Below are 21,442 nucleotides of genomic sequence, written 5' to 3'. Positions count from 1 at the left end.
TTTCCTACAACAGCAGTTTTTGTTTGATTTTATTTAATTTTAACAACTGTTTGTTTGAGTTTTTTAACTCTATTCAACAGACCTCTATATGGATACCATTAGTTGCACAAAGGGCATCAAGTCGGTACTTTTTTCTTGGCAGGTTCGCTGTACCATAGGTCCATCAATAATGGCAATGGCACTACGAATCCTTTGCTTCAAGTCATTAATATCCTGTATTTAGGATTTTACCAGACTCGGTTCCGGCATAAAGTCTAAAGCTATAAGTCCAGTAGCGTGTCACAACTTTGCATCAGTAAATATTCCACTTAGAACATTAATCGGTTCTTGCAAACGAAGTAAATTTCTTGAATAAGATCTTCTGTCAATTTTCTTACATCTGTTTGCAAAAATGAACATCGTTCATTTAACAGTTGAGAATAAATCGAAAGCAACGTTTTTCTCATTCGCAAAAAGTTTGAGAGAGCGTCCTCTGTTCGGGCAGATTATGATTGAAGCAAATGGGAAATGTTTTATTTGCATTTTAAGTTCGATTACTTTCAATCTGTTCGATTAAAATTTCTTTATCAAATTTCTCTTCTTTAAATACTTCAAAAATATTTTAAATTTTCAATTTTTACAAATTCTTCGATAAAGCTGTTTTTTTGAACTCATTAGTCGAAGATAATTACAACACGAGTAAGCGAAAAGATTGGAACATTAGAACACGAGTAAACGAGAAGATTTGAACATTAGAACACAAGCATGCGAGAAGATAGTTCCTTGTGTTCTTGCTTGTTTTCTCACTTACGTAAGAATACAAGAATTCCATTAAAGAACAAAATTAAGGAAAATTTCTGATCAGTATTCTATCTTTTTCAATAACATCAAAAAAATCTGTTCTTTTTGATTCAAGCGAGCTTAAACCTCTAACCTTAAGTAACTCTTTGCCAATATGATTTTTGAAACTCAAGGTTTTTAGGAATTTTCATTTGTTACTTTCCTGAGTAACGCGTCACTTTCCTGAGTAACGCGTCAAAAATAATACAATTGATGATTTAAAGTAAAATAAAATATTTGAATGTCGTTAATTTCTTAACGATGATTTCCCAATGATTTATTCGCTTTTAATGAAACCAGTTCTTCGCAGATATTGTGGAAAATATAAGAGACCCTTTCCCAGAAAAGTTTTTTTGGCATTCTGTTTTTTATAACTTTTATCTAAAAAGTTAAATGTTAGCAGAAGCTAATAGCAAAAAGAGTTTGTATATATAACTATTAGTGATTATATGAAAAAAATATTTTACAATTATTTTTTGATTACTGTTTGTCTTTGGGCTCATAAACAGTTGAGGGTTTCTTTAGACAACTTGTTTTGGTGCGTACTTTGACTTAAAAAGCAACGAAGAAATTATACAAATAAATAGCTTTAATTCAAGTCTTAATTTTCATTTCCAAATTTCATCCAATTTATAATTGTATTAATTATTGCTCTAAATAAAATTGTCGAAACGCTAGTTTTTGAAATAGACAGAATTTTAAAATAACACCCAGTTATCGTTATAAATCCAAACATTCCAGTCTTTAAATTCAGATACTAAAATTCTTCGTTTTTATTTGAAACAATATGTTCTTCAACAGGTTGAAATTCTTTCGACCTATTGAAAAGAATTTCTTTCTGACTTCAACAGGTTAAAATTCTTTTGAAGGATGTGCTATAGAAGCAAGAATTTGAACCTGTTTTTCAACAGGTTGAAAATCTTGCTTCTATAGCACATCCTTCTGAAGCTGCTCTTTTTGATTGAGCAGCTTTGACGAAGCCAGAGCCTAGTCTCATCCCTTCTACAATCAACGTTCGCTGCTATCACATGAGCATCACTGTTCAATATTAGGGTATTAAAGGTGTTGATTTAGTACTCAAATTCTAGAATTAGAAATGTTTGTGTCAGTTGCTTTATAAATGCGTGTTAAACTCTTTGTAGTGTAAATGGATGCAATATAAGTGGAATGCAACCTAAATATAATGTATGCTTAACGGGCTTAATAATGCCCGACTTCTTTTCGTCGCCACGAAGATAAGCACAATCCATCCCTCTTCACCCAAAAAAAATAAAACTTTAAATATGTTTCTTGAACATACTAAAATCAGTTACCAACGTTGAGTAGTTTGCATTTTCAAATTGTACAAGGTCAGTTTTCTCCATTCATCTCTAAAATTTACACAATAAAAGTTTCTTAAAGCCACAGCTCATATTAAAATTAAATTTTATTTTGCACAATAAAATGTCAAACATTGCTGTAAGAAAAGTTTGTCTTGAAAGAGGATGCCAGCCCATCTAGCCAGTCTAACCATATACCACGCGTTAATGTGTTCATTAATAAAAAAAGCAGCATCAGCATAAATTATAAAAAATCTTACGAAATTCAAATTGTACTTCAGGTGAACATCTTATTCCAATCTGGTTCGATTTGAATAAATAAATGTCGCTGACATCACAATAGTAATAAAGAAAATGATAAAAAATAACCGATCAAATATCTTTGCTATTGTCTCCCATTCCTCTCCGGCGCGTTCCTCTTCGTTACGCTGCTTTGCTCTGTCCGCGAGTACTCCTATCCCTTTCAAAATTTCTTTCGGTATAGAAGCAGTACTACGTTGGTGGGGCGTAACTGGATTCCATGTTTGTGCTCTGTGTGATGATTGCACGTTTGTGGCGTGTCCATTTACTTGAGCTTTACCGATGTTGGGGAGCTTTTCGTTTCGAAGAATCTTCTTTGATGATATTAAGTTCTTTGATGATAGCAAATCTTTATCAAATCCCACGTGCAAAAATGGCGCTAAGTAATCCAAAAATACGATTCTTAAAAATCGAGGAACAATATTTGGTGAATGCTTACATTCGTGCAAATTCAACACCACACACGTTGCTATCAATGATAAACCTATGATCACCATCGACGAAATAAAGAATTTTCCGATAAGAGGAGTTACTTTAGAAGTATGCGGTGTCTTCTCATCAATTGAGAGCATGATAACCGTCATTGCTAGGAAGGTAGTTATGACTAAAGTGACACGTTCACCTGTTTCTGGAGGCATAAGAAATGTGAATAAGCATAAAATTGTAATCAAGAAACAAGGTCCAATCAAGTTGTTAAAATAAAATAAAGTCTTCCTTTGAATATGAATTGTATATACCACGTTCATGAATGGTGCCTCACAATCGCTGAAAAACGAGCCATGCATAAATATATACCCTAAGCAATCTTGCTTTTAGTTTAATTTAATCTAGAATTCAGAATTTTATACTATTATATCGTTGTAGCTGTATGTGTTTGTGTTTGTGTATGTGTTTGTGTATGTGTTTGTGTATGTGTTTGTGTATATTATACTATTAACATGCGATTCACGTATGCGTAATGAAGTGTATACGCGTGCGCGCGAACTGTAACTTTTAAAAATAAATTGGATTGATGATTCAAATGTTTTGTTGATTTACAACTTACTCACCCGTGATAAAACTCTTGAACGTCTACTTTTGCGGAAAGTAAGTTAAACTCTGCACTTTCAAGGTAAAATATCCTATCAGCTTGGCTGGTTTTATTTGTTATGTTCAATCTCGTCTTATCATAACTCAAACTTAAAAACGAGAGCTTACATTTTTGATCGTCAAAAGGGAAGTATTCCACATTAATTTCGCAACGACTCCGGAGTATTGTTGGAGCGTAAAACTTATTTTCTCCGGTTTTTTTTAAAATGACTTTCGTCTTGTATAAATCCATTTGACCGGCGCCGAGAGATTCTTCAGCACTAAAGATCGACAAAAATAATAACAACTGTTTTTGTTTACTTTTATTAATATGAAAACAATAAAATCAAGATTTATTTATATATTGTTCATATTAATTCAAACACCTAGTATGCAACTGAATTCATAAATAGAATTGAAAAAAAAAAGAACTTTATTAGAAGGAAAACTTTTTTTTTTTAAAGTTCAAAGAAGAAAAAAAATATCATCTGCCCCGATGAATGAAATTTTGATCATGATGCTTGATGAATGAAATTTTGTTTTACTTTTGGTTTATTCTGTTATAAATTTAGAAAATAAAGTTTAACGTGTATGACGATTACAGCAAACTATTTTTTTTTTTTTAACTTTTAAGCGAATTAGCAATAAAATCCTTTTGTTGCGTGATTTGCTTTTTTTTTAGTCGATTATAAAAACTCACTTTGAGCCGTAAAAGAAATCTTATTATGCAATCAATTAATTCGATTTGCTTTTACATCAAGTTTTTTTTTATTACAATATAATTAGCAAAATTAACAAAACATTTTTCCAGCTTTGATAACACGGAGTCTTAAAAAAGCGTAATAATTTCAAAATCTTCAATTTAAAATCTTTCTCTTTTAACGTCTGGTGACAATGTGGCAGCGGTATGATGCCACTTTGACAGATAAATTTTGTGATGAACAGGCAGACCAAAGTTAACCAAAAGATCTTTGTTTTATTACAATTCTATTTGTTTTTTGCATAATGATACGTTTATAGAAAAGAATGTTTAGTATGAACGTCATTGAAATAAAAACTGCCATTTCACATTACTTTTCTCCGCAAATGTTTTCAGCCCTACATATTTAAGTTTTCTCGCTGCTTTTAAGCCACTTCTTTGTGTAAAATAAAAAAAATTTAGTTGCTATTTTTCCATTAACAAAAGTAAATTACTTGTTTTGGAGTGCAACGTCCGGAATCCAAATTCTCGAAGAATCTATATTGATTGTTTCTATCCCACCAAAATCTTCACTGTTCCACTTTAATAGTTCGTTATACCATTCCTTAACATACAAACACTTTATAAATGTAATGTTACGTTGGAGTTTGAAGTCGGTGTGAGGATACTATCTTTGAGAATTATAACAAAAAACTTACACTTTTTCACGTTTTCATTTGGTAGTTTTTGTTTTTTGTTTTTTTTTTTTGCATTTATTGATATTTACATTGAAAGTAAAAGAAAATGTAAGAATTTATAAAAAAAAAAAGAGAAAAAGAATTGGAGAGCTCATGCTTTAAATGTCTCTTCTACGATTCGATATATATATATATATATATATATATATATATATATATATATATATATATATATATATATATATATATATATATATATATATATATATATATATATATATATATATATATGTATATATATATATATATAGTCCTTAAATAAATTTTTAAATATAATTTTTTTAGGTATTTATAAGCAAATTGAAAAGTACTGAAATTACCATTCGAACCCAAACATTACTGACAAGTACTTGATTTTTTTCATCCTATAGAAAATCAGATCATTCTGAATTAGACAAAATACTGGCCAGGTGATATTACAATGCTAATAAAAATAGTTTTTTTTGTTTTGTGCTCTACCTATTCAGATTCTATTATGGGACTAACTTACCAAATCAAGCAGCTGTGTATATGCCAAATCAAAGACGACTTGAACTATTTCCTCTTTATTCGTGACTGGTCTGACATCTTTATTATAACCATTGACGTTAAATAAGAGATTGACTAACCTTAGCTCATCGTCATCAATCAGATTTTCACCTGAGTTATTGTTCTGAGTAAAATTAAAAGAGGTTTGTTGATTTCCTTGAGTACCAGTTTTTCGATCAGAAATTCGGTTGTTTAAAGATAATTTGCTATTTTGATCATTGCTATTAACTCCATCGATACCCCTGCTTCCTCCTCTATTTGGTCTTGTGTTCTTCGTTTCCAAAGTTCCTATATAAAAAAAAAAGTTACATTTTTAACTGTGTAAATTTATTTTGTGTGTTTTTTTAGTTGTTGTTGTTGTAGTTGTTTTTTTGCTTTTTTTTTTTTTTTTTTTTTCTGTTTTTGTCTAATTTAAAAAAAAAGGGAAAAAGAGTTGATTTAAAGTTTCTTACCCTGAAATTGTTAATCTTATTTATCAATGATAATCTTATTAATCAATGTCATACATAAAAGAGTAATGATGCTAAAAGAGCTTATATTTGTAAGTTTTATCTTTTACCTATCATTGAGACGCTCATCCATAAGATATAAACTTTAAGTTTAAAACTTATTCCAGATTTCAAAGAATTCATTGACACCATGTTAAATTGTTGTGATGTAAAAAACACCAATAAACCTTGATAATAAAAACTTGCATAAAAGAGAATACGGGTTTAAAAAATGAAACAGAATATAAATTTTAATATTAATTAATTCATAAAAAGTAAATATATAATTTTTTTTTTTAGTAATTACAACTACTAAAATCTTTGTTTTTATTTTATTATGGTAAGAGATTGCTTTAAAATTACTAAAGACTATCCTTTGCACGAAGAATTTCTCTGTCTTGAGTTCGAGATTCATTCATTAATAATCACTTCGTAATAAAAGCCATTGGAGCTTTTTCTTTTTTTGAATTTTCATTTATATGTGTAATTTGTATGAGATAAGTTAAGGCACAAAAGATTTGATTGAACAAAAAAGAGATTTACTCATTTACTCATTGAAGAACCTGCTTCAATTTTTTGAATCTGAAACTATTCACACGCGTATATTACTTCATGTCACGTAAACTTCATTTCCTTAAATAAAATAAAAACTATTTGCCTTGGTGTTACAAATTGCTTATGTTACCCAAGTTTTGTTTCGTCTGTCTATTTTATGTAGTTTTGAGAGGTAAGTTGAAACGTGATTTTTTTTATCAAACTTCTCCCCTTTTCTGAATTTTTGCAAATTGGACATTAGTATAACAATGCTACTACGCACATGAGCACCTTAAAATAGTTTTTTCTGACCCATTTTAGGGTACTAATATGCGTGTTACTATTAAATACCACCCTTCCTCCTCAAATAACAATCTTACAAACATATTGATCAATACCTGTACAGATCGTCAGTTTTTGTTGTACAAATATGTATTAATTAACATTTTCAGTTGTAGATGGTGATCATGGAACAAACGACGAAACAAAACTTTTAAACCATCTATTCTCTCGTTATAATAAAGAAGTGCGACCGACACTAAGTAAATCTGAACCATTAAATTTGACGTTTGATCTGGCATACGTGCAAGTTGTTAAGTTGGTAAGCTGCTATATTTGTTTTTTTTTATATTACACGTTTGAGTTTCTTTAAAAAAAAAAAATGAAAATAAAAATTATAAACCAAAGGTTTTATGGATATTTAAATCGCTCAAAATCAATTCATTTAGTGTTCATTGAAAACTTAAAAAAAAAAAAAAAAAATCATCTTAGATATTACTTCAAATGTTTATAACCCAGTTGGACTCAGTTCTTGATAAATTTTTCATTAAACCTTCCTGCAATAGTACGATAACGTTTTTCAATGCACATATATTTAGATATCTAAATTTTAAAACGCACTTGGAAATTGATCATTCAGAGTATAAAACTTTTTTTATTTGGATTGAAAAGTTCTCCATCAGCTAAAAAACACTTTAAAGTAACTTTTTCCTTAATAGTATACGATACAATCGCTTTTTTGGTGGTAGTAGATGAGAAAGGCATCAAACCGTATCGACATGTTTTATCTTCAAATGTCTTTTTAGTCATAAATGAATTGCTTTATGCTTAATGTAAAGAAGATAAAATGAGTTGACGAATTCCACTTTTTAAAATATTAGTTTTCAAATTTATGATTGCACTTATTAAATGTAAAATTGTTAAATTAATTAAAAATCTGTAAACGTTATTGTAATTATTAATACTTTTAAAAATATTTTTCTATTTGTTAAGAATGATCGAGAACAAACGTTGATCAGCAACGTGTGGGTCGGACAGGTATTTATGCTAAAAAAACTGACTTTTTAATGTTTTTAACGTTCATCAAACATTTGAGAAAATAAAAAATTTTTTAAACTTCAATCACTTCTTTCAAACATTTGCGCTTTTTTTTACTTGCTTTTGTTTTCTCTAAATAAACTTTAGAAATGGTATAATCAGCATTTAGTTTGGAATCCAAAGGAATTTAACGGTATTGATGTGGTTAACATTGATCCAGATAAAATCTGGTTGCCTGATATTGTTTTGTATAATAGGTAACTTGATAATGTATATCATAAATGTATCGTCAACATCCATAAATTCATCGCAATCCTCGTCATCAACGTTTTATTCTTCATTCATTAAGGCTAATTTCATCATCTTTATGCAAGCTGCCTTCAAAACATTACGCTTGCACTGAATTTTTTTTAGTGCGAGTGATGGCATCGGTGGCGCCATGTATCATTTTAAAACCAAAGTTATTATGAGACACGACGGTCTACATTCTTGGTAAGTTTCATTTTGTTTTACTTTGAGCTGAAAATTTTTTTAAACTTTAAATGGAAGATTTTTTTATCTTTTGGCAAAATTTAATTTATCTAAAGTTTTACTTCTCCAAAAAAAAAGAGGAATTATTATTATATATTACTAATATTATTATTATTAACAATACTGACCAGAAACTGATAACTTCTTAAAAGCGAAAGCTGTTTTTAGTGATTAGATGATTACAAAAGCTTGTAAAAAACTCAATTCAAAACTCAGTTTTTCATTTGCAGCTTTAAACAATTACTTTGCTGCATTACCACGTTACCATCAACATTTCACAAACGTCACAATCTGCCACAAAACTTGAAAACTTGTTTAGCCTAACTTCAAAACTGGAAGATTGTTTAGCCTAACTTCAAAACTGGAAGATTGTTTAGCCTAACTTCAATGCCAGGGTAAAATCCGAAAAAAATAAAATAAGTTGTTAAACAATTTGTATAATTTTGGTGAGCAGGGTGTAAAAATGTGAAGATATGCTACCATATCTTTTTTTTTTTGCTATCATTTTATAATGTATACGAATTTTTCAAGTTTTCAAAATGAAATATTGAATGCAGTAATACAATATCAACAGCAACAATATAAAGTTTCCTAAAGTATAAAGTTTTCTAACTAACATCGTCAAACTATTCGCATTTTATAATTTCACACTTTACTAGGTATGCTCCTGCAATTATTAGAAGCAGCTGTAATATAGACACGACATACTTTCCGTTTGACAATCAGAATTGTATTCTTCGTTTCGGAAGTTGGACATTTGATGGGTATCAAATCGACTTATTTCAGAGCAATAGCTCTGCTGATTTGAGATATTACTTAAACAGCACAGAGTTTGTGCTGTTGAGCGCTATGGCTGTTAAGGAGGTTGTTAAATATAGGTAAAGATAACTTTGAAAGTTCTTTCAATGCAAACTATGTTCAGGTTTTATGTTACAGGAAAGAAAAATACTTTTGAATTCTTTTTTTAGCTGTTGTCAAACTCCGTACCCGAACATCGTGTTTACAATTCACTTGCATCGCCAGCCAGCTTTCTTTCTAATCAACGTGATAATTCCGAGCACAGTCATGACGTTTTCAGGAGTTCTTACTTTTGCACTGCCTCTTTTAACCGGACAAAGAATAAGTTTGGTAATTGAGTCTTTCCTATCCCTTACCTTCTTATGCATGTTGGTATCAGATAGCACCCCTATTAACTCAGACGTATCACCACTTATTACCAAGTCCTTAATGTTGTATATGGGACTGCTTTCAACAACACTACTCTTTAATGTTGTTTCAATTAACTTGCGTCGGCAGAAGCCAGTTCCAAAATGGTTACGTCTACTGGCTTTTTCTTGCATTGGCCCATTAGTGGGTGTTAATCATACTATGCAGAAATCAACAAAACATCATGATGAAGAAAGTCAAGAAATAAATTGCAAAAAAAACCTTTTAGCTAAATTCAAAAAAAAACACCATAAAAACAAAATTAAAAAGTGCGAGAAAAATTATGAAACGAATAGACTGAGTTCAGACATTGATATATTAGTTGACCGATCAACGCAAAAAACGGAGTTGAGATGTTTTGAAAAGTTCTGGACTTGTATAGCAAAAACTGTGGATCGTTTATGTTTAATTACATTTGGTTTGAGTTTCTTGACAACTTCCGTAATTTTATTTATAAAAGGTTACCGCTATCAAATGAAAGTAGAAGGATCTTTCAAATAAATTCGTCAAAAAAACACCAATCAAATATTCTCAATTGTCTGTATCATTAAAGTTTTGGCTCAATAAATAAAAATTAGTTGAAAGACGTAGAATCAAAGGAATCGAAAAAATGGAAATTTGAGTAATCGAGGGTTTGGTATTATCCTACATTCGTCACACATTTGTATAGTAAAAAACTTGTATAAAATTCTATTAAATAAGTCCAAAACTTATCATCTGTAGGAAAATTTATATTAAATCTCAAAATTTAATCTCATTATTACAATATAAATTCTTGAACGCAAAAAATAAGAGTTTAATAACGGGCAATCTTTCTGTGAAAGATAAAAATAATTTGAATCTATAAAAAATTTCTAATATAAAAACATTATTTAGAAATTAAAAAGCTTTAAAACAAAGCACTGTCAAAATAGAAAAAAAAAAAGGATTTCACGACATTAAAATAGGTTGTTCCCTAAAGAGTTATTTCGCTCCATAAATAGATTTTAAAAAAATGAAATGTCACTATGGTTAAGGCTTGAAACTTTTTCATTCAACGAAAATTAGCTTTCGTGTTCATTTTTACATAAATTATTAAAAAAAAATTAAAAAAATACCTTGAATTACTTAATAAAACAATACAATATATTAATATTACTTAAAAATATATAAATTAATAAAAATTAATCTTGCCTGTTTCGTAATACATCGAGAAAATGTAAAAAAAGTCATGAACATCCGATAAACAACTTGTAGAGCTGCAGTGTTTCTTTCCGACTCAAAGCCAAGCCACACATTTTGTTCAACATAAAAACAGAAAAAAAAAGAAAAAAAGAATTCAGAATTATTTTAAACCAAAGATATAAAGCACGAGACAATTTCTTTATTGCATAACGTTGTCATCTAAATACTGCCTATTTTCTTGGAACCAATCTTCTAAGGTCCATTGCAACGTCTCAAATGTAGGTCTTTCGTCAGGATTAAAGTTCCACGTACTTAGCATTAAGTTATAAAAATCTAACGGACATGTGTTAGGTCTAGGCAAACGGTACCCCTGTTCGACACTCCGAAGTACCTTTAAAAAAACGAACTCAATAACTTTTTTAAAAACAATTTTTAATGAAATAAAGATGACATCTTTTACATAACAACGGGTGTAAAACAAATCATGACATAGCAAATATTGCTTTTAACGAAAACAGAACTTACTTCAAGATTAGTCATAGCTGCATATGGTGTTTTTCCATATGTTACAACTTCATACATTAGAATACCAAAGGACCAGACATCTGATTTTGTTGTAAAACGATTATACGAACAAGATTCTGGTGCAGTCCATTTTATAGGAAAACGAGATCCTTGAAGAGCATTATATTCACCATCAACAATACAACGCGATAATCCTAATGTTTTTAAAAAAATCTAATCGAAATAAAATCCACTAAAATTAGTGATTCAGGGGAGAATTTAGAGAAATGATAAAAAAAAAAAGTTTTGATTTTAAGCAAAGATAAAACCTTTAAGAAGCAGAAAACTTTAGTTAACATTTTTACATGATTAAAGCAACTTTTTTTACAATTTATTTTAGTAGGAAAATATAAAAGTCTACTAAAGAATCGTTTTACCAAAATCTGCAATTCTGACAATGTTATGCTCGCCAACAAGAATATTTCGTGCAGCTAGATCTCGGTGAATGTAGTTTTTCAATTCCAAGAATGCCATTCCTTGGGCAACTTCTGCACATATGTCAACTAGTTCTTGAAACTGCAATTTTGAACCTTCTCCATGTCGTAAAAAATCAAGTAAAGAACCTTTACTCATAAGTTCAGTTACAATAAGGATAGGTTCATCAACAGTAACAACAGCATACAGCTGAATAAGTTTTGGATGTCTTAACTTTTTCATAATATTAGCTTCTGCTAGAAATTGTTCTTTATCCATGGACCCTGGTTTCAATGACTTGATAGCAACAGAAGTAGTATTATTCCATACTCCTTTAAACACTTCACCAAATTGACCTGAGCCCACACGATTATAAAATACTAACGAACCTCTAGGTATTTCCCATTTGTCTTTATGAGATAAATCATAAATTTGGGCCTTTTCCTAAAAGAAAATGGTCATAAAATCTTTCAACCATAACTTTTAAGCATGAAATCAAATACTTTGTTCTGGTGTATGGTTTTATAATGAAATGCTTAATGAGACCTAGCACACACGACAAACTAAAATTTTATTGGATTTTAAAACTTTAAAACTTTATTGGATTTTAAAATTTTATTAGATTTTAAAACTTTATTGGATTCTTAACTTTGTTTTTAAATTCAGCTATAGTACCATAAAAAAGAAAAAAGACCCATCTTTACCTTTCTACATGGCTCCATCAATTTTATCATCAAGTTGTTAGAGAATTGCTTATAAAAAAATACAAGTTCATTTAAGGTACTAAACTCTTGTGAAGGTGAAATGAAAAACTTCTCACTATCAGAAGTCTTGATACGATAATGGCGAACTTTATCTCCATCACGAAGAGACAAGGCAAACCAATTTATGCACTGGTCATTTCTAACTTCACTTTTTCGTATCAAGAATGCACCATGCTGATTTTCAGCTTGCATTAATAGTTTTTCAGCATCTTGACGCTTAATATCTCCAAAATACCATCTGAAAAAGAAATTTAGTGATCACAAATAATATTATGAGTTTAAAAAAATTACAGTGCACATACCAAAAAAGATTACTAAGGTTTTCATGAAAAAGAGATGCACTTACAGGGTGTCATACACTATATTTGTTAAAAAATTATTAAAAAATTTTTGAAGAAAAAAAATTTTTATATCCAACTTTTGTCATAAGATTTTATTTTATTTTCATTCTGCAACTTCAATTTTTCTTCACTGGAAATTTGCACACACTTCTTTATGTTTTTGCTACTATTTATTTTCTAATCAAATAATTGGATGTGAGTAAAAAATAGAACATGAAAAATTTTTAGTACACTAATATCCTAATACTTTTCAAATTTTTTTTTTTTTCAATCTTTTTATTTATGTACCTGATGTTAGTGACCACCAGACACAACTGTGTTTTTGGTGACTGTGTTTTATGACTGATGTTGTTTATTCAAACTTTTCTTATTACATCTAATATATTTATACATATTAACCAGGTACAATTGTTACTATAATAAAGGTTAAATATCTTTTGTTAATCTAATCGATGCATTTGGCCTTTAATGCAAATCAGCACTTTTTACTGATACTTTAAATCAAACCTTTTATTTTAATGACTTTTAATAAAAATGATATTGAAAAAATGAACAGTTACTTGTACCTAAAGTATCAAATACTCTAAAAATTTAGAACACAAAAATTAGATTTTAAAATGCTACAAATTGGATGTTGATTTTCTCATACTGATAAACATTCTTTATAAATTCAGGTAGAAACTGGTTAGAAACTCAAATTTATTCAAAAGTTTTAAGCCATCAAAAATTGCCCATGCCAAGATTTTAAAAAAGTCATGCCTCCAATTTAAAAGGTTAATTACCCATGATTGAATCAATAATCTTGCTTGAAGTTTTTTGTACGTATCAACCTAATTGTTTTATCTAAAAAGTCAAAAAAAACAAGTGGGGGGGGGGGGGGGGGGTTCATTCATAGATAGATAAATCCATAAATCTCACTTTTCAGACACAAAAAAAAAAAAAAAAAAAAAAAAAAAAAAATGATGTGCATCTTTTTGAAACTCAAAAGTCTTAGAAAAAATACGTAAAAAAAAATTGCAAAGAATTTAAATTACCACGTTATTTACTAAAAACTCAAGCATAATATTTGTAATTGAGTAAACCTTGCAAACTGCTGGATATTGTTGATTGAAGCAAATTGGATTTTCAGAATTTAAAGTAAAATTTTTTTATGCTCTTAAGGTAATTATGAGAAGTACATCTGAACCTTCACCTTATTGCATTGGTAAAGTACTAACTGGACCTTGTCAACTTGTTACAGCCACCAAATTATTATCATTTTGTAAATAATGGCGTTTATATTCTTTTAACTAGGTTTATGAACATCTTGTTTAAAAAAACTGAAATGAGAAAAAAAAAAGCTAATAGAACAAACCTTTTAAATTGGAGACATTTTATAAAATCTTGACAGGGCAAAGTTTGATTACTCAAAACATTTGAATAAAGAAAAGAAAATCTAATAACCTGAATTTATTTGGTAGATGCTGCATTTTGAAAATGAGTTTTTAAGAACAAGCTCTTCAAAATTAAAAACATCTACAATTTAGAGAAGAAAATTTTAACTAACCATTAAGGAAAAAGGTTAAAAATCAGATTTTAAATTTTTTCATTCACCTGAAATTATCCAAAGAGTACCAACTAGCTTGGAAAAAATAAGAAAAAAACCCGCTTAAAAATTATTAACCTCTAAAAGTGAAGAAAAAAACAGATTTTTATCTGTTAGAATAATTTCAAACAAAACAGCTCATTTTTTAAATTAGTTGTTTCACAAGTACCAATTGGAATGTAAAGACCCAGCAAACTATTAGGAAAACAAAGACAGATTGAATGCTTTTGGTTACTTGGCTTGGAAAGACTTCTTCTTACACACAGATAAATTGTAATCATCATATGAACTTAGCAAAATGTTGCTCAAGAGTACTTCAGACTATTAAATCATTAAAAAGTAATCAGAAGAAGTTTAACAAAGAAATAAGACAAAAATTAGTGAAAAAAAGTTGGTGAAAAAATAACACTATTTGACATAGCAATAAGTTTGAGAAGATAAAAAGGGTTTATGTTAAATTACTGGTTTCTAACAAAATGGTTAATGTTACTGATGCAGGTTAGAAAAAAAGAAAATATTTATGCGTTTAGTAACAGGTCTTTTAATGTAAATAGAATATGTAACTAACTTAACTTGAGCAATGTTACTGTTCTAAAAATTTATTGAAAAAAAAAACAGATGAACTCATTGAAATCATCAGACTGTAGAGAGAAAAAATGTTGTAGCCTTTTTATTCCCACACCTATTCAACTAATTAAGCATCATTTTCCTGAGAAAAATCCAACATGGATTTACATTCTGCAAAAAATCAAATAGCTGAGACAAGACATCAGTGTATGAAGTGTGATGTGGGTCTCTGTTACAACTTTATTGACAGATAATATATAAAGCATCTTTATATTTTAATACAAAGATGTTTTATATATTATCTTTTTATATACTAATTCTACTTTTTTTAGCTAAGTAACCATATAAATTATTAAACTTAAAAATAATATTTAAAATGGTTATAATTTTGTTAAATAAAAAAGAATAAAAAGTAATTTTTAAAAAAATTAACAAAAAAAAGTTATTACAATTCAGCCTCTAAAGTTTGTATCGGAGCAACATAGTTGCAAGGAATGTAACCCTTCTTTCCATTTTTCCTAGAGCGAGCATACCACCAATCTGCTGCCTCTTCTCTCACTTCAAGTAAATCACCTAAAGAAAGAATAAATACTAGAGATGGGAATCAAACTCTTTTTTTAAAGTTTGGGTTTGGTTCGGTTATATCTAATGTTCGAGTTCGGTTCGGTCTTAAGCACAGCTTGGGTTCGGTTCAGTTCGGTATCAACACAACTGTTTTTTTATTAGTTACACAGCTTTACATTTGCAATGATAAAACAAAAATAAATTAAAGTTATGTCAAGTAGTTAAATCATTGCAAATAATTTGAAATAATTTGCAATGCTTTTATACTGCAATTTCAAAAGTTCAAAAAACAATGCAGTTGCAAATAGCTGCAGTTAAAGTGCACAAAACATTAAAGCAGTAACTTTCTGAACACAGATAATGGTAGCTCAAGTAGCCTACTGTCAAAATTTTAGCTTAGTTTTTAAAGAAATAATAACTTATGCTTTAAATAACTTTGATATAAACAAATTATTTAGACAGAAATTTAAAAAATAAAATATATTTTAAATGTAATTATTACTTACTAAAATTACTAACTCATTTTCTCCCAACACTTAAAATGAGAGATAGAACAAAATAATTCTAAACTTGCGATATGTTACATATTAGGTTATGTATTGTTATGTATTATGTTATGTATTGTAGTGATGTGCGAATTGCAAAATTTTCAAACGAATTTGGCTTGGTTAGGGTAAGGATAGTTGGTTTAATTTGGTTCGTTCCCAACAGTTTTAAAGTTTGGGTTCGGTTCGGTTTGGTAACAACTAAAGCTCGGGTTCGGTTCGGTTCTGTCGTAAATAAGGTTCTAGTTCGGTTCGTTCAGTTCAGGTTTGGTTCGTTTCCCATCTCTAATAAATACTATTAATGACACAACTGAACAAAAAACCCTATGTAGCAAACTTGTTAAACTTACATCTTAAAATTTTGTTTGTCAGCTACTTAATTCAAAAAACAGAATTTTTCTTTTTTTTTTTGCAGAGTTCAAAAAGGGATAATTCCTTTATTTTTTTTACCCAAAATTAAAAAGAAACTTTAAAAAAAAAACACTTCATTTTTTCATTAGCGTTTTTTATTGTTTACTATATATAATAATACAAAAATTTTTTTATGACACAAATTCTTCACAATTTTCCAAATTGAAGGCGGTTTTTTAAAGCTATTTTACAAGGTCAAGATTTTCAGAGATTTTTGCTTGCCAGCCTTTTGTGTAGACCATTCTTTTTAAGATGCCCCTTTTTCATTAGAAAACATTCAAGTAAGTTTGGCAGATTATTAGCTTTTGCTGATAAATTTTTTTGATACAAAACTTTATTCATAAAGATTGATTGTGAGCAAAATAATCCTTTGAATCTCCTTTCAGGAAATCCAAGCCAGACAAGCAACTTGGATTCAATGTTTGCACTCACTAAGTACTGCAGCTTAAATATTCAAAACACAGTTATAAATACACCCATTAAAACTTAATGGTTTCAGCATAAGTACTACAAAATGCTGCAAGACACCAGGGTAAATAAACTTCTATTATTTAGAGGAAACCTGGGAAAATTTTTAAATTTAAAACCTTGCAAAACATTAAGATTTACTGAATTTTATCCAAACTTTAACTATATTATGTGATTTTAAAATATTTATAATTATATGTTATACATCTAATATGAGCACTGCACAAATAAGTTCATTTTTTAAAAAGTTGTTGAAAAAAAATCTATTACTTATAGAAAGATATAATGGTATTGAAAAGATTAGTAAAAATATTATCTTAAAACATTAACAGGTATTTATTTTTTGCATCCAGCACTATTCTTAGGAAAGTTATGCTTTCAAAGACTTTTTACAAAACTTTCAATCAAAAAATTAATTAATTAATCCACTTTTGTCTTTGATTGTTAATGGTAAGTGTGAGTTTTTTTTTTTTTTTTGCCAATTATAAAGATTTGACAGGATAAGAAAACATAGACATAAGATAATAGACATAATGTTCATCATTTCTCTAGTTAAATTGTACAATAAGATACTTTTAGTTCAGTCTTAAGTAGGTACTGGAAATAACTTCAAAGATCTTCTAAATACTAAAAAAAAGGCCCAAAACACAACAAATTAATTCAACTAAGAAAGGTCTTTACTTTGTTAATATTCTTACTATGCGAGTGATTCTCTGACTGCCAAACTTTATTATATAATACAATACTTAGTTTGAAATACATTGATTTATATTAAACTTTGTAATAATAGTAGTATTTTCTTTTAAATTAATTAGATACTTGTTAATTCTATAGAATCTGCAGAGAAATTTCTTTCACAAATGTAAATTTTTCCTGCAGCTGGTTTATTTTTCAAATATTTTATCTATAAAATATTTTATCTATAAAATATTTTATCTATAAAATATTTTATCTATAAAATATTTTATCTATAAAATATTTATCTATAAAACAATTTGATACAAAATTTTAAATATTCTTTTCTCTTGTTGGAATGAACCTTTTCTGATTAGAAGTTGGAATATGTCGATTCCTTGATAGATACTGTATAATAATAATAATAATAATAATAATAATAATAATAATAATAATAATAATAATAATAATAATAATAATGATGATGATAATAATAATAATAATAATAATAATAATGATGATGATAATAATAATAATAATAATAATAATAATAATAATAATAATAATAATAATAATAATAATAATAATAATAATAATGATAGTAATAATAATAATAATAATAATAATAATAATAATAATAATAATAATAATAATAATAATAATAATAATAATAATAATAATAATAATAATAATAATAATAATAATAATAATAATAATAATAATAATAATAATAATAATAATAATAATAATAATAATAATAATAATAATAATAATAATAATAATAATAATAATAATAATAATAATAATAATAATAATAATAATAATAATAAGTAGTAGTAGTAGTAGTAGTAGTATTAGTTGTTGTTGTTGTTGTTGTGGTAGCAGTAGTAGTCATAGTAGTAGCAGCAGCAGTAGCAGCAGTAGTAGTAGGCCGTTTCTAAGATACTCTTCACCCTACTACTATTGTCATGGAACCAAGTTTTTTTGTAAAACTATATTGTAAAGTATGGTTAGACATAAAATGAGGTTTAATCAAAAGTTAAAAAAACTTAATAAAAACCAAAAAACCTTAACAGCTTTTGTATCTGTTTCTTTAAATACAAGGTATGATATCTTTAAAGTAATGGACGGCAATATTATGTTTTAAAATTTTTCAAAACATGTCATGTGCTAAGTTTGATGCTTTATAGAAATTTGATATCTTCTATTAAATTTTAATAATTTGATAGTTGTAGAATTGAATCTAACTTGATAATGTAAATCTGTCCATTTAAAAAGAAATGCAATGTAGTTTTCATGGCAATTTTTCATGAAAAATTACATTGATATCCTCTTCATGGACAGATTAGAAACTTGTAAACATTTTTAGATTTATATCTTGATGGACCAGTTTAAATTTATGTACAAGATTGCTGATTTGAAAGTTCTCTAATTGAAGCAACTTGCAACTTAAAATGTTTAATTGAAGCAACTTCCACTTTGAAATGTTTAATTGAAGCAACTTCCACTTTGAAATGTTTAATTGAAGCAACTTCCACTTTGAAATGTTTAATTGAAGCAAAAAAAAAAGTCAAACACAAATGTTATTATATTGTAATCCAAATTTAAATTAATAATACTTTCATTATAAATCCAAAAGAATTTTGTAGAATTGAAGTTCAAACAGATAGCTGCTAACAATACAAAACTTATTAAACTTACTCAAACTTTTTTGTATAATATGTAGCATACCTTTTGTAAATGCTAAGTCATCATCTGATCTTGCATCATAATCATAAAGAGCCACAACAACTTTAGCATTATTATCAGGGAATGGAGGTGTTGGGGGCAATGAACCGCTTCGAGTTTGAGAAGTTCCAGTAGGAGTTGCGCTTATTAGTCTGGCTGGATTATTTGGTAAAGCAACTGAATTTATATATGGTTTTGAACTCCCTTCTGGTTTTTTTGTTTCAGTATTAAAACAATTTCCCATTTCAAAAGGAGATGGCTACATTTTAGTTTATTTTCATAACTTATCTGTTAAAGAAATATAACTTTACTTTCATTTAGATATAAATATAAATTTATATATACATATACAGGGTGGCCAGCTAAAAGTAAATTTTAAATTCCAGGATATTTCCAGGATTTTTCAAGGAACTTTTGGGTTATTCAAGGATATATTGATTTTTTCTCAACAATAAAAAGGATCAGTAAATGCAAAATATATTGTCCTAGAACGAAACAACTAAATATTTATAATTGAATACGCATATAAATCATTCATACATACATATATTTATGTAAAGTTTTTTCAAACTCATTTAAAGATATATATAAAAAATTTAATATATATATATATATATATATATATATATATATATATATATATATATATATATATATATATATATATATATATATATATATATATATATATATATATATATATATATATATAACTTTTTTTTTAAAAACTTTGTAAAAGATGAAAACAAGAAAACGGAATATACAGTATTCCATTTTTTTGCTTTCCTAATAAACAGAATATATAACTGTATAAAAAAAAGTTCCAGGATTTTTTGTAAAAAGGGGTGTTTTTCCAGGACTTTTCCAGGACCTATAAATATTCAGGACTATTCCAGGATTTCAAGGATTTCAAGGACCACTGACCACCCTGATATATATACACACACACTTATATATACATACATATACAAAAATATATGCAAATGTACACACACACAAATAAATATTATAAATATATATATATATATATATATATATATATATATATATATATATATATATATATATATATATATATATATATACATACAAGTTTTTTTATGCCTTTTTAGGAATTAAACTTTTAAAACTAAGTTTTGAAATGTTTTAGTTCAATTTGATAAATGCATGAAGACATGAATGATGTAAAGTAAATAAATTTTTATATTGATACTAATATGAATTTAGTATTATGTGGGTTCCCTTTTTTTTTTTTTTTATTAACTTTTGCTAATATTTGGTATAGAGTAGACATGATTCTTGGTAACATCTGTAATATCTGATTGGAAGAGCATTCAGTTAAGAGAGTATTTTTCAAATCCTGTATAATTTTTATGGATTTTAAAATTCTATGTTCAAGTTCATATTATAAAAATTAATTAGGTTTAAAAGTAAGATAACTTGGATGGTGAATTTAACTGTTTCAGGTAGTTATAAACAACCAATAATAGAAAACTCTTGAGGTATACTTGAGATTTTTGCTTTGTCAGAAAATTGTATTCGTATCTCAATTTTATGGTACTTTATTTCATAATTTTTTTCAGTATATATAAGTAACTAAAATGGACCATAATATTTTTGATAGACATCAAGTTACCTCTTCCAGAAGTTAACACAGCCTCCAACCATCAAACCATCTCAAAGCACCATCCGTGTAATAAACTGTGTGGGTTACTTGTATCACTATACTTGTTGTCCATGATATTGAGAGTTCTGTTCTGTCATTGCCGCATCTATTTCACGTTATTTTTTAAGTTTCTAATAATTGCTTAAACACTTTTATTTTTCTTGAAGAATCAGGTGATTTCATTTAGAAATTTACCTCCGTTTGTTAAATTTATGAAAAGATCGAACATCGAAAAGGATATTCCTTTCGCAACTTTGAATGAATTATTTCCTTTTATTATTCAATTAAGCGCATTAATAACTAGCCAGTCTTAAAAGTACAAAAAAAAGAAAAAGATTCTTTTAATTAGTAGATGAGATTTTGCAACATTTTTATATCAATTAGCATGTTAGCATGCTACGCAATATACCTGTACAAGTAATAAAAGTACCTCGGATAA

At 27.8% G+C, this 21,442-nt stretch overlaps 3 protein-coding genes across 6 annotated transcripts; 1 reads left to right on the top strand and 2 right to left on the bottom strand.

Annotated features, from left to right (window-relative positions):
* Window positions 1-2,131: 2,131 nt before the first annotated feature.
* Window positions 2,132-7,027, bottom strand: LOC145188422 (neuronal acetylcholine receptor subunit alpha-3-like). Of its 3 annotated transcripts, XM_090078461.1 has the most exons (7): window positions 6,892-7,027; window positions 6,031-6,147; window positions 5,434-5,759; window positions 5,264-5,308; window positions 4,701-4,810; window positions 3,488-3,787; window positions 2,132-3,203 (listed from the first exon to the last, which is right to left on the bottom strand). In XM_090078461.1, the coding sequence occupies exons 2-7, from the start codon at window positions 6,110-6,112 to the stop codon at window positions 2,429-2,431; spliced, it is 1,638 nt and encodes a 545-aa protein (XP_089934587.1). In that variant the 5' UTR covers window positions 6,113-6,147; window positions 6,892-7,027; the 3' UTR covers window positions 2,132-2,428. The 3 variants fall into 3 exon arrangements, with proteins under 3 accessions (XP_089934587.1, XP_089934588.1, XP_089934589.1); XM_090078462.1 differs by lacking the exon at window positions 6,892-7,027 and having other exon boundaries at window positions 5,924-6,060; XM_090078463.1 differs by lacking the exon at window positions 6,892-7,027 and having other exon boundaries at window positions 3,048-3,203; window positions 3,636-3,787; window positions 6,031-6,214.
* Window positions 6,425-10,267, top strand: LOC145188454 (neuronal acetylcholine receptor subunit alpha-9-like). Its single transcript, XM_090078466.1, has 7 exons — window positions 6,425-6,686; window positions 6,946-7,094; window positions 7,766-7,810; window positions 7,958-8,067; window positions 8,225-8,302; window positions 9,001-9,219; window positions 9,310-10,267. The coding sequence occupies exons 1-7, from the start codon at window positions 6,638-6,640 to the stop codon at window positions 10,046-10,048; spliced, it is 1,389 nt and encodes a 462-aa protein (XP_089934592.1). The 5' UTR covers window positions 6,425-6,637; the 3' UTR covers window positions 10,049-10,267.
* LOC145188438 (tyrosine-protein kinase SRK2-like) lies at window positions 8,766-21,233 on the bottom strand. 2 transcript variants are annotated; one of them, XM_090078465.1, is made up of 7 exons: window positions 20,974-21,233; window positions 15,396-15,519; window positions 12,394-12,691; window positions 11,653-12,133; window positions 11,237-11,430; window positions 10,721-11,102; window positions 8,766-9,707 (listed from the first exon to the last, which is right to left on the bottom strand). In XM_090078465.1, the coding sequence occupies exons 3-6, from the start codon at window positions 12,643-12,645 to the stop codon at window positions 10,911-10,913; spliced, it is 1,119 nt and encodes a 372-aa protein (XP_089934591.1). In that variant the 5' UTR covers window positions 12,646-12,691; window positions 15,396-15,519; window positions 20,974-21,233; the 3' UTR covers window positions 8,766-9,707; window positions 10,721-10,910. The 2 variants fall into 2 exon arrangements, with proteins under 2 accessions (XP_089934591.1, XP_089934590.1); XM_090078464.1 differs by lacking the exon at window positions 20,974-21,233 and adding an exon at window positions 19,341-19,663.
* Window positions 21,234-21,442: the final 209 nt, after the last annotated feature.

Source organism: Hydra viridissima, unplaced genomic scaffold, assembly GCF_058129835.1.
Source record: "Hydra viridissima isolate aposymbiotic clone 2 unplaced genomic scaffold, HvirCarnegie_v1 scaffold_2, whole genome shotgun sequence".
Classification (NCBI taxonomy): Eukaryota; Metazoa; Cnidaria; class Hydrozoa; order Anthoathecata; family Hydridae; genus Hydra; species Hydra viridissima.
Note: the sequence above shows the minus strand (reverse complement) of the source record. Positions and strands in the feature narration are given on the sequence as shown.